Here is a 15,241-nt window from a genome sequence, read left to right as displayed (position 1 = left end):
AGGTGCTTTGCAGCTTGATGGTGTTTCCTACCTTTTCCCACTTGTGTTCAGGAAAGAAGATGGCTCATCCCATCCCTCTTCCATTTCCATGCCCAGTCAAGCTTGGAAGTGTAAAAGGAGACTCCCCGGAAGCTGAACTGCATGACTATGTCAGGGAAGGGAATTATGTGAAAGTGAAGAAGCTTCTGAAAAAAGGTAAAAGCTAAGTTTAGACAAGTATTGGCAGAAAATATTTACTTTTTCCTCTGTTCTTTTATTTCAGGTAAGAAATAGTCAGCATACTGCTTGTAGAATCCAGTTTTCTGAGTGAAATACATTAACAAAATGATTTATAGCTGCCCTTTTCCATTAAGTGGGAATAGTTCTCGAGTCAAAAAATGTATTAAAACAAGTTATTTGAAAAGAAAACTAATCTTTTATAAGTAAAGGGCTCATGAGGACATAACTGAGGCATTGTAAAACTAAAGTTCTGAAAGACAGCTGTAGGAATATTCTCTTTAAATGGGGTTTTAGTCCGTAAAGCGAATTGCTAAGAAATGTTCAGACGTTAAGGATTTTGACAACCAGATATATAGCCGCATAGGAACAGGGAATTTTGTACAAGGAACCAAATACTCGGTGCGGTTTAGTTTCGGTTTTAGGATTGCGGGTCTCGGTGGGTTGCGCTCATCCAGAGCTGCACCTCCCCAGGGCGAGGCCGGGCGGGGCTGGGCGCTCTGCTCTGATTGGCCAGCGGGGCCAGAACATGCAGATGAGCCGGGTTCGTCGCGACCCGCGCCACGCGCGGCCGTTCCGCGGGGCGCGCGCGCTCCCGCGGGGCCCGGGGCGCGCTCCCGCGGCCGCGGCGGCTCGGCGGGGCCGCGCCCGCCGCTCCCGGGCGCGGGCTCGGGGCTCGCCGTGCGCTGGGCGCGGGCGGCGGCGCTGGGCGCGGGCGCGGGCGGCGGGGTTGGGCTAAGACTATACTTTCAGGGATCATTTCTGTAGTTGGTCACTAGAGGAGAGTGATCTTCCCTGATCGGCGTCACAAGCCACGAGGAGGAGCGAGGTGTTCTCTCCTGAGCGCGAGGCGGGCGGGCGGTGCTGCCTGCGCAGGGGCCGCCCGCCATCGATGACCGTTCCCGGCCCCTGAGCGGGGCTCGGGAGGGAGAGAGCACGGGCTGAGTGGTTTGTGGCCCTTTTTTATTGTGGTTAAAGAAAGACTAAGAGGGATGGATGATCCTCACCCAGGAGCGTTTCCTCCTCTCCTACACAGCTCGCAGTCAGGCTCTCGCTGCGGTGACCCGCAGCGGGTGATGCCCAGAGATAGCGCAGCAGCCACACGGATTTCGGCTTTATGGAGGTATTCAGACCAACGGCATTCTCGACCCATCCCTTAGTGCAGGGCAAGGGGGCTTTGTTTTTTAAAAGTGTTTCCTCTGAGTGACACGGAACTAAGGGGAACCTCTTCCGAATTTACCTTTCTTCACTTTTGGAAGCCCGTGTCATTCAGGCTACAACTTCTGATGGGGTTTAGGCAGAAACTGCTCCTTGTGGTGCTGTTTAACCCGTGCAGTCGATCCGTGATGCTCAGGCTGAGCCCTGAGAAGCGAAGGCCGGAGTTGATTAAACAGCGCGCTGCGGGGTTGTTCTTTCCGGTACACGAATGCCGCCCTGAGAGCGCAGGGAGAGGCCGGGAGCCAGCGCAGCCCGCGGCGGCAGCCGCGCCGCGCTGCGGGTGCTGGCACCGGGGCTCCTCTCCGCCCTCGGCCCGGGGCGGCGGCGGCGACAGCAGCGTCACTTGTGGGCGGGGCGGGGCGCGCCGCCGCCGGCTTGGGGAACGCGTCTGATTGGCCAGCGGGGCCAGAACATGCAGATGAGCTGAGTTCGTCGCGACCCGCGCCACGCGCGGCCGTTCCGCGGCGCGCGCGCGCTCCCGCGGGTCCCGGGGCGCGCTCTCGCGGCCGCGGCGGCTCGGCGGGGCCGCGCCCGCCGCTGCCGGGCGCGGGCTCGGGGCTCGCCGTGCGCTGGGCGCGGGCGGCGGCGCTGGGCGCGGGCGCGGGCGGCGGGGTTGGGCTAAGACTATACTTTCAGGGATCATTTCTGTAGTTGGTCACTAGAGGAGAGTGATCTTCCCTGATCGGCGTCACAAGCCACGAGGAGGAGCGAGGCGTTCTCTCCTGAGCGCGAGGCGGGCGGGCGGTGCTGCCTGCGCAGGGGCCGCCCGCCATCGATGACCGTTCCCGGCCCCCGGGGCGGGGCTCGGGAGGGAGAGAGCACGGGCTGAGTGGTTTGTGGCCCTTTTTTATTGTGGTTTAAAAACAGATCTCGGCGATGAAGGGATTCGGGTGTAGCTGCCTGCTGCATCCTCAATCCTGACCCCAGTGCCACAACCGCATGCCGTGCAAATCCCTCCCGGGATGGCGACACACCCCTGGCCAGCGGTGCCAGTGTTGAGAACATTCCAGTGAATTAATTTTTCTTAATATCAAACCGAAAGCTCCCCCTGGTGTGACCTGAGGCCGTTTCCTCTCCTGCTGTCACTTGTTCCCTGGAGGAGAGCCGGACCCCAGCTGCCTACATCCTCCTTGCAGGCAGCGGCAGGGAGGGTGAGAGTCCTCCTGAGTGTTATAAAATGAGGCGAATAATTTGATTCAGCCTTTTAAGATCAATTAATGCTCTTTATTGATTATAGCAAGCAAACAGCGCTGGGTGCAGCCAAGAGTCTGTGCTCCGCCAAGGGATGACCCCCTCCCTCCCTTCAGTCCCTTTTTATACTTTTTTTTTTCTTTTCTTCTTCTCCTCTGCGTTGTGCTAAGCTGGCAACAGTTGATTTCACAAGAAGGGTGATGGGTCTCGCTGCGGTTATCAGTTCCAGCCAGTCCTGCAAAATCTTTTTTCCATATATAGTTATTACATGGTTTTACAATATTTGCTTGCGGTTACCAGCTTTGCTCAAGCCTGCCAGTTCCATGCCCCGACCCCCACACTTTACCCTAATCTTCCACCTTTTGACGAACAAACAGATCAATGCAGTTTTTCACACTGAGGCTCCTTTTCTCCGGGCTGAGCCCCCCCAGCTCTCTGAACTGCTGCTCCCCAGATCCGTGACCCTTCCCGGAGTGCGTCTGCTTGTCTGGACACACTCCAGCCCTTCAGTGTCCTTCTGCTCGTGCTGAGGCCAAAAGTGGACGCAGGATTCTCACCAGTGCCGGGTACAGAGGACCCTCACTGCCCTGGTCCCGCTGGTCGCATCGCTGCCGACACAAGCCACGCTCCGGTGGCCTTCTTGGCCACCCGGCCACGCTGGCCGCTCTCGTGCACCCACTGTGGAGCGGCATCCGCGGGTCCTTTTCCTCCGTGCGGCTTTCGAGCGCGCCTTCCCCCCCTCCCGTAGCGCCGCAGGGTTTGACCGTGACCGCGCGCCCGCCGGCGAGGGCGCGGGCACAGCGCGGTGGCCGTTCCTGCGCGGGAAGGCGGGGCTGGGCGCGCTCCGCTCTGATTGGCCAGCGGGGCCAGAACATGCAGATGAGCCGGGTTCGTCGCGACCCGCGCCACGCGCGGCCGTTCCGCGGGGCGCGCGCGCTCCCGCGGGGCCCGGAGCGCGCTCCCGCGGCCGCAGCAGCTCGGCGGGGCCGCGCCCGCCGCTGCCGGGCGCGGGCTCGGGGCTCGCCGTGCGCTGGGCGCGGGCGGCGGCGCTGGGCGCGGGCGCGGGCGGCGGGGTTGGGCTAAGACTATACTTTCAGGGATCATTTCTGTAGTTGGTCACTAGAGGAGAGTGATCTTCCCTGATCGGCGTCACAAGCCACGAGGAGGAGCGAGGTGTTCTCTCCTGAGCGCGAGGCGGGCGGGCGGTGCTGCCTGCGCAGGGGCCGCCCGCCATCGATGACCGTTCCCGGTCCCCGGGGCGGGGCTCGGGAGGGAGAGAGCACGGGCTGAGTGGTTTGTGGCCCTTTTTTATTGTGGTTAAAAAATAGAATTAACTCCCCCCATTGCTACCGTGAGACCCGACACTCTCTCATTTGCTGATTCAGGTTCGGAATTATTTATTTAGAGTAAAAGCGAAGCGAGCAATATTGGAAATCGCCAAGGTTCTGACTTGTAAAGGGCCACAGACATCACAGGGTTAATCTCTTCAGTAAATGGCCCATGCAGGGATCGAACTCCTGACCTTGGCGTTGCCAGCGCCATGCTCTGAGCAATTAATAAAGAATAATTGACTTAATTTATTGATACTTGTTATTCTATTCTATTCTATTCTATTCTATTCTATTCTATTCTATTCTATTCTATTCTATTCTATTCCATTCCATTCCATTCCATTCCATTCCATTCCATTCCATCCATTGCATTGCATTGCATTGCATTGCATTGTATTGTATTATATTATATATATTATTTATATATTCATAAATTATGCTATTATTAATTATTTATTAATTGATTTTATGTCTTTATTATTATATTGCTTTATATTGTATTGTATTATATTGTATTGTATTGCATTCTATTGCATTGCATTGTATTGTATTACATTACATATATATATTATTTATATGCTCATAAGTTATGCTATTATTATTATATTATATTATATTATATTATATTATATTATATTATATTATATTATATTATATTTATTATTATATTGCATTCTATTCTATTCTATTCTATTCTATTCCATTCCATTCCATTCCATTACATTACATTACATTACATTACATTACATTACATATATATTATTTATGTATTCATAAATTGTGCTATTATTAATTATTTATTTATTTATAAGTAATAATAAGGATAATAAGAATAATCACAATCATAATAGTAGTCATACCCATAATCGCAACATAATTCTTTATTAATAACTAATTAATAAAGAATAATTTACATACTTATTAATTCTCTCCTCTGTTACATATACTCATCCATCTCTACTTAGATCTGCTTATATCGTACCATCCTTATATCTACTTTTATCATTTGTACTTATACAGATGATGAATATATATAGATATCCATAGATATATTTCCATTTATATTTCCATGTATATATATTTCCATATATATATATATATTTTCATACTTAACATATCCATCTCTCTGATGTAAACAGTACATATAAATTCCGTTTACACCACACTGAAGCACAGCCTGGAATCTTGCTTTTCCTCGCAGGAGTTTTTGTGGATGCTGTGAATTCCATGGGCCAAACCTGTCTGTTCACTGCTGCGCTGCTGGGGCTGGGTAAAATAGTGGATGTTCTGCTGGAGTATGGTTCAGATGTCAATCAGTTAAGTATCAAACTTTTTTTTTTTTTTTTTTTTAATTAAAATTAACCCTCGTGCGGGTTGATATTGTGTTATTGTGTTAGTCCTTGTGAATATTGTGTTCGTCCTTGTGAATATTGTGTTAGTCCTTGTGAATATTGTGTTCGTCCTTGTGAATATTGTGTTAGTCCTTGTCCAACACAATATTCACTGGGCATAAATGAAGAAGTGCTTAAGATGCACGTTGGTATTTTAGTTTTTAGCCAAAGCTCCTCAGAGGTAAATATAAAATAATTTTATTCTCTTTTAAATTTTCTTTTTTTATTTATAGCAATCATTTTCTTTTTTTAATTTTATTTTTTTAATATAAATAATTTTCTTTCTCCTGACTTTTTAAAACTCAGGCTGTCTTTATATATTTATTTTTCCCAATTCTGTCATCTGGGGGCACACGAACGTGTTAACCGCGCTGATTCCCCGCTGCTGACCGTTTTCTGCCGTTGCCCAGTCGCTGCTACGACGGGAGCACGCCGGTGCATGCAGCCGCTTTCTCGGGGAGCGCGGGCATCCTCAGCAAGCTGCTGGCCGAGGGCGGAGAGCTGCGAGCGCACGACCAGCAGGGCAGAACCCCCCGGCTGTGGGCGCTGGCAGCCGGCAAGGAACGCAGCGCCCAGGTAGGGCTGGGGCAGCTCACTCCTGCCTGCAACGCTGCACTGGAGATCTATCATATGTGATATGTGATATGTGATATGTGATATAATATATAATGTATCATGTATAATGTATAATGTATAATGTACAATATATAGTATAGTATATAATATATAAAATATAATGTATAATGTAGAATATATAATGTATATGATGTACAATATATAAAATATAACATATAATGTATAATATATAATATATAATTAATATATACTATATAATATATAGTATAATATATTATAATATATAATATATAATATATAATATATAATATATAATATATAATATATAATATATAATATAATATATAATATATAGTGCAATATTATATATTATATATATAATATATAATATATAATGTATAATTTATAGTGTATAATATATAATGTATAGTATAATATATAATATACAATATATAATGTATAATAGATAACATATAAGATATAACATACAACGTATACTATATAACATATAATATATTACGTATAACATATAATATATAATGTATAATCTATAATATATAATTTACAGTATATAACATATAATATATAATGTATAATCTATAATATATAATTTACAGTATATAGCATATAATATATAATATATAATATATAATATATAATATATAATATATAATATATAATATATAATATATAATATATAATATATAATGTATAATATATAATGTACAATATATAACATACAACGTATAATATATAATATATATTATATATTATATATTATATATTATATATTATATATTATATATTATATATTATATATTATATATTATATATTATATATTATATATATAATGCATAATATATAAAACTCCTTTTCCCTCTGATCACAACGCTCCTCTCAGAGACGAAGGTGAAGCTGCAGTTTTGTGGGGGTGAAGTGTTGTGTGCCGTCCCTGTTTGCCGTCTCCTTTCCTGCCGTTTCCAGCAGTTGATTTCCCCGTGCCCGTTTCCCTCTTGCCTGTCAGGAGTTCTGCGGCCGTGCGCTGCCTTTACTCGGTCTGAAGCTCTCTCTGTGCTCTCCCCCGCTGCTGCAGCTGCTGCAGTTCCTGCAGCGCTGCTCGCTGCGCATGCAGGCTGCCCTCTGCGCCCGGCCCCCCGACCCGCTCCGGAGAGCTGCCTCCTCCAGGGCCCTGCGCGGCGGCCCCGCCGGCTTGGCTGCCCTCCTCCAAGGGTAACGACATTGGGCTCCTCTTCTGTCCGTTTAAAATGGAAATATTCATAGTGATAGGTTATAATTATAATTTTAATGTAATTTTTAGCTAATCGTAATAATTTCTATAATAATGTATCATAATATATAGTTTCTATAATAGTATATATTTATATTATATAAAAATATATTCTATATGTTTATATATTTATATATAATTTATATATATAATTAATATATACAATTATATATTACATATATTTATACTTACTATATATTTATATATTACATATAAATATATATTTATATATAATTGTATTATATATAATATATATATCTACTGTATATAGTAGATATACAGTATATATACTATATATACACTATATTTATACTATATATATAGTATATATAGTATATATAGTATATATATATAGTATATATAGTATATATAGTATATATATATACTATATATATACTATATATAGTATTGTATATGAATATATACTATATATACTATATATATACTGTATGTATACTATATATAGTATTGTATATGAATATATACTATATATATACTATATATATAATATATAGTATATGAAGTATTGTATATGAATATTATATACTGTATATTATTATACATAATAATATATAAAATATATATTAATATATTAATGTATATTATAGGATTATTATATTAATACTATATCTCTAGAATTGTATATATAATATTGTATATTGTACATACAGTATTGTATATATAGTATTGTATATATAGTATTGTATTATTTCTATAAAATTATATATATTATCGAATGTATATTTATTATTATATATTTATATTACATAATTTTTATATTATATATTCTATAACAACAATATCATTATAATATTATATTTTATACATAATTATATAATTATATAATATAAATATATAGTACATATTCATATTACATAATGATAACTTTTACATATATATTTCATATATATAATTTATCTATTTTTAATATATTATAATTTAAAATTAGCAGGTTCTTTTATCTTTCTGACAACAGCAGATTTAAGTCCGCTGTGATTAATTTTATTTCTGTTGTGACAGTTCCAAATAGAAACTTGGTAGTTGTAAATAATTGTATATTAAGAGAAACTTTATTAATTAAACTCTTGGAACCAGCATTAAAAGCATGGGGTTTTAGTAGCATTAAAGTGGTAGCAGGAAGTAATTTGGTTTTTGACTTTTTAAGGTCTCTGCAGATCTTTTTGGGGATGCTCCCAACAGTTTCAGGAGTTTTTGTGTCAGATAAATGTCGGGGAAAATCCAGATTTGTGAACAAAAAGCAGTGCAGGATAGACAGTGTGTGTATATATCCATTTATTGGTTATTTTGCTTTAAATAAATATAAAAGTGCATCTAAAAATTTTTAATGAGCTGCACAATAATTTGGAATTTTAACATCCACATTATACGTGTGGGCCCAGTCAAATGCAGGGTTCTGGCAGAAATTCTGTTTATTTTTTTTTTCCCTTCTCTGTCTGTTTCCAAGCCTTGGAGTGAATAAATTCCTTTTGTTCCTTTTGCTTTTGGTATTTAGAAATGCTGAGAGTCCTCTGGGAAAATGGAAGAAGCTGCAAGGACAGCCCAGTGTGGCCAAGAACATTTACAGCTTTGGCTTTGGGAAGGTGAGGAGCTGTGGGGAGGGATGTTCTGATGAAAATAGAACATTTTTACCAGAATCTCCTGCTCCTAACAAATGATCTGTGCTATTTTTACCTTTTAGTGCATTCTTATTTTTAACTTTTAACATTTTAGTGCATTCTTAATTTTAATTTTTAGTGAATTCTTATTTTTAACTATTTAACTTTTAGTGAATTCTTGTTTTCAACTCTATCTTCTAGTGCATTCTTATTTTTAACTTCTAAACTTTTAGTGCATTCTTGTTTTTATCTCTTTAACTTTTAGTGCATCCTTATTTTTGACTTTTTAACTTTTAGTGAATTCTTATTTTCAACTCTTTTAGTGCATTCTTGTTTTTAACTCTTTAACTTCTAGTGAATTCTTAACTTTTAAACTTCTAGTGCATTTTTATTTTTAACTTTTTAACTTTCAGTGCATTCTTATTTTTAACTTTTAAAATTTTAGTGCATTCTTAATTTAAACTTCTAGTGCATTTTTATTTTTAACTTTTTAACTTCTAGTGCATTTTTATTTTTAACTTTTAAAATTTTAGTGCATTCTTATTTTTAACTTTCTAACTTTTAGTGCACCCTTATTTTTAACTTTTTAACCTTTAGTGCATTCTTATTTCTCCTGAAAAAATATGGGGAAAAGCCCACGAAGAGCACAAATATTTGGGCTGGAGCAGCAGAAATTCCTGTTCAGTGTCACCTGTGGCAGCTCCCAGGGACGGGTTCTGCTTTCCCCCTTCCAGCCTCAGTGGGAAATTCAGATTTTGGCTCCGAATTTTCCCATTTCCTGGTGATTTTTGGGTGCTGCTGCACTCGGTTGCTGGTGAGCCGCTGGATTTTGGGAATTGTTGCATTTTCCTCTTTCAGTTCCATCTGGCAAGCAGTGGCCACCTGGGCTACCTGGCCTCCCTCCCAATTATTGGGGACAAAGATGTGGTGCAGGCTGATGATGAACCTGCGTTTTCCTACCACCTGGGGCCCTACATGACCATGACCAAGTAAGTGGAATTCAAGAGGTTTTTAGCCCCAATTTGTGTCTGTTGCAACAAGATCATGGCCAAATAAATGGAATTCAAGAGATTTTTATCCCCAATTTGTGTCTGTTGCAGCACAATCATGACCAAATAAATGGAATTCAAGAGGTTTTTATCCCCAGTTTGTGTCTGTTGCAACAAGATCATGGCCAAATAAATGGAATTCAAGAGGTTTTTAGCCCTAATTTGTGTCTGTTGCAACACAATCATGACCAAATAAATTGAATTAAAGAGGTTTTTAGCCCTAATTTGTGTCTGTTGCAACACAATCATGACCAAGTAAATGGAATTGAAGAGGTTTTTAGCCCCAGTTTGTGTCTGTTGCAACACAATCATGACCAAATAAATGGAATTAAATGTTGGGGAAATATATTAAATATATTACATATATTAAATATATTAAATATTGTAATATATTATTATATATAAAACTTAAAATATTGTAATTACAAAGATTGTAATTAAATAAATAATTTAAACATTAATATTGATATAAATATATAAATAAAACAAACGTAAATATAATAAAATAAATAATATTTCAGTTATTTTAATTTAAACATTGTAATTACAAATTACAAGAATTTTGTAATGATTGGTAATGACTACGAAAATATGGTATTGTCCAATTACTGTGTGTTAAGCAAGTGGTTGTCTCTCAGAGGCAGCCAGAGAATTGACAAATTTGTGATTTAACCTCCCCAAAACTCCCAATTTGTGTCACCAATGGCCTTTGCTGAAGGGAATTCCTTGTGGGAGGGGTGGGATTTTGGGCAGTGAACCTTCCCTTTAGCAGGGCTGAGTTCGTTCTCAGTTTAAAAGAGCAAAATTCAAATTCCTGACGGTGGGAGGCAGCACCAGAGCACCACAAAAAACCCTTGGTGAGAATTTTCTTGGCAAGGCTCACGAAATTCTTGGTAAATAACTACGCAACTGGGGAAAAAATAAAAGAATAAAATAAATAATTTTTTTAAAAGAGCAAAATTCAAATTCCTGACAGTGGGAGGCAGCACCAGAGCACCACAAAAAATCCCTTGGTGAGAATTTTCTTGGCAAGGCTCACGAAATTCTTGGTAAATAACTACGCAACTGGGGAAAAAATAAAAGAATAAAATAAATACATTTTTAAAAATAGTTTTTTTTTTATTTTGAAGCTTGGTGTGGGGAGGCAGCAGGGTGACAGTGAAGGAGCTGAGCTTCCAGCCCCAGCAGCACAGCTGGAAGCTGCGCCTGGCCGATCTCCTCCTGGCAGAGCAGGAGCACAGCAGGTGGGACAGGAGTGGGATTTACCTCATGGGAATGGGATTTACCTCAGGGGAATGGGATTGACCTCGGGGGAATGGGATTTTCCTCAGGGGAATGGGATTTACCTCATGGAAATGGGATTTACCTCATGGGAATGGGATTTTCCTCAGGGGAATGGGATTTACCTCATGGGAGTGGGATTTACCTCATGGAAATGGTATTTACCTCATGGGAATGGGATTTTCCTCAGGGGAATGGGATTTACCTCATGGAAATGGTATTTACCTCATGGGAATGGGATTTACCTCAGGGGAATGGGATTGACCTCGGGGGAATGGGATTTACCTCGGGGGAATGGGATTGACCTCGGGGGAATGGGATTGACCTCATGGGAATGGGATTGACCTCATGGGAATGGGATTGACCTCATGGGAATGGGATTGACCTCATGGGAATGGGATTGACCTCGGGGGAATGGGAGTTATCTCATGGGAATGGGATTTACCTCATGGGAATGGGATTGACCTCAGGGAAATGGGATTTACCTCATGGGAATGGGATTTACCTCATGGGAATGGGATTTACCTCATGGGAATGGGATTTACCTCATGGGAATGGGATTGACCTCGGGGGAATGGGATTTATCTCATGGGAATGGGATTTACCTCAGGGGAGTGGGATTTATCTCAGGGGAATGGGTTTATCTCAGGGGAATGGGATGGATCCCAGGGGAGTGGGATTTACCTATCTCAGGGGAACGGGATTTTTTTCCTCAGGGGAATGGGATTTACCTGTCCCAGGGGAATGGGATTTACCTATCCCAGGGGAATGGGATTTATCTCAGGGGAATGGGATTTACCTCAGGGGAATGGGATTTACCTCATGGAAATGGGATTTTCCTCAGGGGAATGGGATTTATCTCAGGGGGATGGGATGGATCCCAGGGGAGTGGGATTTACCTATCTCAGGGGAACGGGATTTTTTTCCTCAGGGGAATGGGATTTACCTGTCCCAGGGGAATGGGATTGATCTATCTCAGGGGAATGGGATTTTTTCCCTCAGGGGAATGGGATTTACCTCAGGGGAATGGGATTGATCTATCTCATGGGAATGGGATTTACCGATCCCAGGGGAATGGGATTTATCTCAGGGGAATGGGATTGATCTCTCTCAGGGGAATGGGATGGATCTCATGGGAATGGGATGGATCTCATGGGAATGGGATTTTCCTCAGCCTTCAGGAACACCCAGAATCCCAGGATATGACTCTATGTAGATGCTTTTATTAAAGAACTTTTCTTCTCCTCAGCTCAGAATGGCCTTGAAAATTTGATTTTTTCCCTCTCCCTCTGCAGCAAGCTCCACCACCCTCACTTGCTGCAGCTGATGTCTGTTTGTCTGTCCTGGGACCTGGAGAAAACTCGTCTGGTCTATGAGAGGGTTCACTTCGGCTCTCTCTACAGCATCCTCCATGAGAGGGTAACTGCAATGCTTCCATTTTAAATGATAATTAACACAAGTTTAGTGACTAACATCTTCCCTCAGGAAGACAAAAGCCTCAGTCTGTATATGTATATGGTATATATAGTGTATATATGGTATATATAGTTTAGTGTATACTATATACCTTCTATATTATATATAGTATATGATATATGTACATAGTATATATAATTTATAAGTATATATAGTATATACTATATATACTATGTATCATGTATATATATAATATAGTATATATATAATATAGTATATATATAGTATATATACTATATATCACATATATACAATATACCTATAACATATATATAATATAATATAATATAATATAATATAATATAATATAATATAATATAATATAATATAATATAATATAATATAATATAATATAATATAATATTATAATATAATATAATTAATATAATATAATATAATATAATATAATATAATATAATATAATATAATATAATATAATATAACTAACATGCCTCTTTTCCAGCGTGCAGAGTTCCCAGTGCTGCAGACAGAGACCATCGTGCACGTGCTGCTGCAGGTCCTCGAGGCGCTGCGCTTCCTGCACTCCCGGGGCTTCATCCACCGCTCCCTCTCCTCCTTTGCCATCCAGATTGTGTCCTCGGGGGAGGCCAAGCTCTGCAACCTGGAGTACATGATCCAGAGGTGAGACCCTCCCCGGGGCTGCTCTCAAACGGGGCTGCAGCATCCAGCACCTCTCCTTAGACTGCTGCAACTCCGTTACTCGCTTCGGCACTGAGAACAAAAAATCGGCAAGAGGGTAAAGAGGATTTCTTGTCATCTCAGTGAATTATTACTGAAATTATCCCCTAGACACAGTGGAAAATGCAATTATTTTTGACAGGCTTCCTGTGTGTAATCCATGGTTGTTTGGAAAGCTCCTGTTGGGAACAGTTCAGCATTTTTTTAGTTGTTTTTGTTGTAAAGTCATTCAAGGAGTTGTTGGTTTCCCCAGGCTTTACTGCACGTTTCTATTTGCAGACATGCCCTGAACCTTTTATGAATTAAACTAAAAGCTGTAGCACACTCAGGTGTTTAATTCCTAAATATGAACCTTGTAGATGAGTGTGCTGTATGTCCTGATGTAGTTTTTGTGCTGTATGTCCTTGTTTATAGTTTTTGTGCTGTATGTCCTGATTTCCAGTTTTTGTGCTGTATGCTGTATTGATTTACAGTTTTAGTGCTGTATGTCCTGATTTCCAGTTTTTCCCCCTTTTTGCAGCAAGGACAGTGGAGTGCACAGTGACCTGACCCGAATTCCTGTCCCAGCCCAGCTGTTCCGCTGGAGCTCCCCTGAAATAATCCTGGGGAAACCTGGAACAGTCAAATCTGATGTTTTCAGCTTCTGTGCAGTGCTGCAGGAGGCCCTGACAGGTGAGTGCACAGATTTGGGCTGGGAAACATAAACCAGGCAAAAAACCCCAAATATTACTGACACTAACAATGATTATTGGGAACTCGTGTAAAATGTGATCAGAAAATTAAAATTGTGTGGCTAAGGGATGAAATTAATGGTGGGTGTTGGAGAAATACATTTGGAAATAAAGTGGTTTTCTGCTGTTTGTTTTTCTTCTTCCTACCAGCACAGCAAAACATTCAATTAAGTCTTTTCAGTGTTCAAAACAAGCTTGTGCAGCTTTTATGTTTTTGATCTCTGTGATAAGTTAGAGATAAGTTAATGTAACTCTGTTTTTGTCATGTATTGTAGCTGTTATTACAGATAATGTCTGTTCTGCATTCACTTTGACTATTCTGACAATGAAATGGGATCAACAATTACCCTAAAAATTAATCCCAGTGAAGAATCCAGAGCAGGGTTGTTTGCAGTGTCACTCTCCTCTAGATATTTCTGTCAGCTCCCTTGAAAGCATCCACTGTTGGAAACAGGGAGGAGCTGCCAGTGCTTGTTTTTATTTGTAAAACAGGGAATGGACAGGGAATAATGTGATTTAAAAAATTTTTTATTTTATAACATTTTATTTTATCACATTGCAAAAATTTTTGTTACATCGGGGAACGATGTAATTTTTTTTTTTTATATTAGCATTAATGTGCAGGTGGGGGCATAAAATCTGTACTTGTGTCTTGCAGAGAGCCTTCCCTGGAAAGGTGTGGAAGACTCAGCTGTTAAGCAGCTCATCCTTTCAGGGGAGCAGCTGGAAGCAGATGTCAGGCTCCCCCTGCTCTATTATGATGTTGTCAAGTCAGGCCTGGAGCCCAAGCCGAGGAACCGTTCCATGAAGCTTCAGGATATTCAATATATCCTGAAAAACGACCTGAAGGTGATTTCCAGCATTCTGATTTTGATGGATATGCTGTTTAAATCTAGAGGAAGTGATCCAGCACTCGGTGTTCTGCTCAGGGAGCTGGATCCCCTCAGAAGAGCAGGCAGGGACACAGAACTGACAAATTGTATTTTATTCTTTTTTTTGTTTTCTTTTCTTTTCCAGGACTTGGTTAAATCTGAAAGTGGCCACTCTGGTGGAATGCCCAAAGCACAGAGATCTGCTGTTCTTGCAGATGTGAACATCTGCTGGGCATCAGCTTTTAGCTTCCAGAAGAGAACAGTGGAATTCCAGGAAGAAGAGAAAAGCAAGGCTGGTGAGTTTC

At 41.0% G+C, this 15,241-nt stretch overlaps 1 protein-coding gene and 3 non-coding genes across 4 annotated transcripts in view; all 4 read left to right on the top strand.

Moving 5' to 3' along the window:
* The first annotated feature begins 59 nt into the window (after window positions 1–59).
* Window positions 60–15,241, top strand: part of TEX14 (testis expressed 14, intercellular bridge forming factor) — a 32,999-nt gene continuing 17,817 nt past the window's right edge. Inside the window, exons 1-12 of the mRNA XM_077787558.1 lie at window positions 60–195; window positions 5,158–5,272; window positions 5,758–5,923; window positions 7,018–7,154; window positions 8,726–8,813; window positions 9,687–9,817; window positions 11,008–11,121; window positions 12,454–12,577; window positions 13,098–13,276; window positions 13,854–14,005; window positions 14,723–14,913; window positions 15,082–15,232. Coding sequence (XP_077643684.1) covers window positions 60–195; window positions 5,158–5,272; window positions 5,758–5,923; window positions 7,018–7,154; window positions 8,726–8,813; window positions 9,687–9,817; window positions 11,008–11,121; window positions 12,454–12,577; window positions 13,098–13,276; window positions 13,854–14,005; window positions 14,723–14,913; window positions 15,082–15,232 — 1,684 coding nt within the window. The remainder of the gene's footprint in view (window positions 196–5,157; window positions 5,273–5,757; window positions 5,924–7,017; window positions 7,155–8,725; window positions 8,814–9,686; window positions 9,818–11,007; window positions 11,122–12,453; window positions 12,578–13,097; window positions 13,277–13,853; window positions 14,006–14,722; window positions 14,914–15,081; window positions 15,233–15,241) is intronic.
* On the top strand, window positions 954–1,166 carry LOC144247265 (small nucleolar RNA U3). Its single transcript, XR_013340995.1, has one exon. It is a non-coding gene; the product is annotated as a small nucleolar RNA U3 (small nucleolar RNA).
* On the top strand, window positions 2,055–2,268 carry LOC144247266 (small nucleolar RNA U3). Its single transcript, XR_013340996.1, has one exon. It is a non-coding gene; the product is annotated as a small nucleolar RNA U3 (small nucleolar RNA).
* On the top strand, window positions 3,707–3,920 carry LOC116184317 (small nucleolar RNA U3). The gene has a single exon (XR_004149079.2). It is a non-coding gene; the product is annotated as a small nucleolar RNA U3 (small nucleolar RNA).

This window comes from Lonchura striata, chromosome 20 (assembly GCF_046129695.1).
Source record: "Lonchura striata isolate bLonStr1 chromosome 20, bLonStr1.mat, whole genome shotgun sequence".
Classification (NCBI taxonomy): Eukaryota; Metazoa; Chordata; class Aves; order Passeriformes; family Estrildidae; genus Lonchura; species Lonchura striata.
This window is presented reverse-complemented; position numbering and strand designations above follow the sequence as displayed.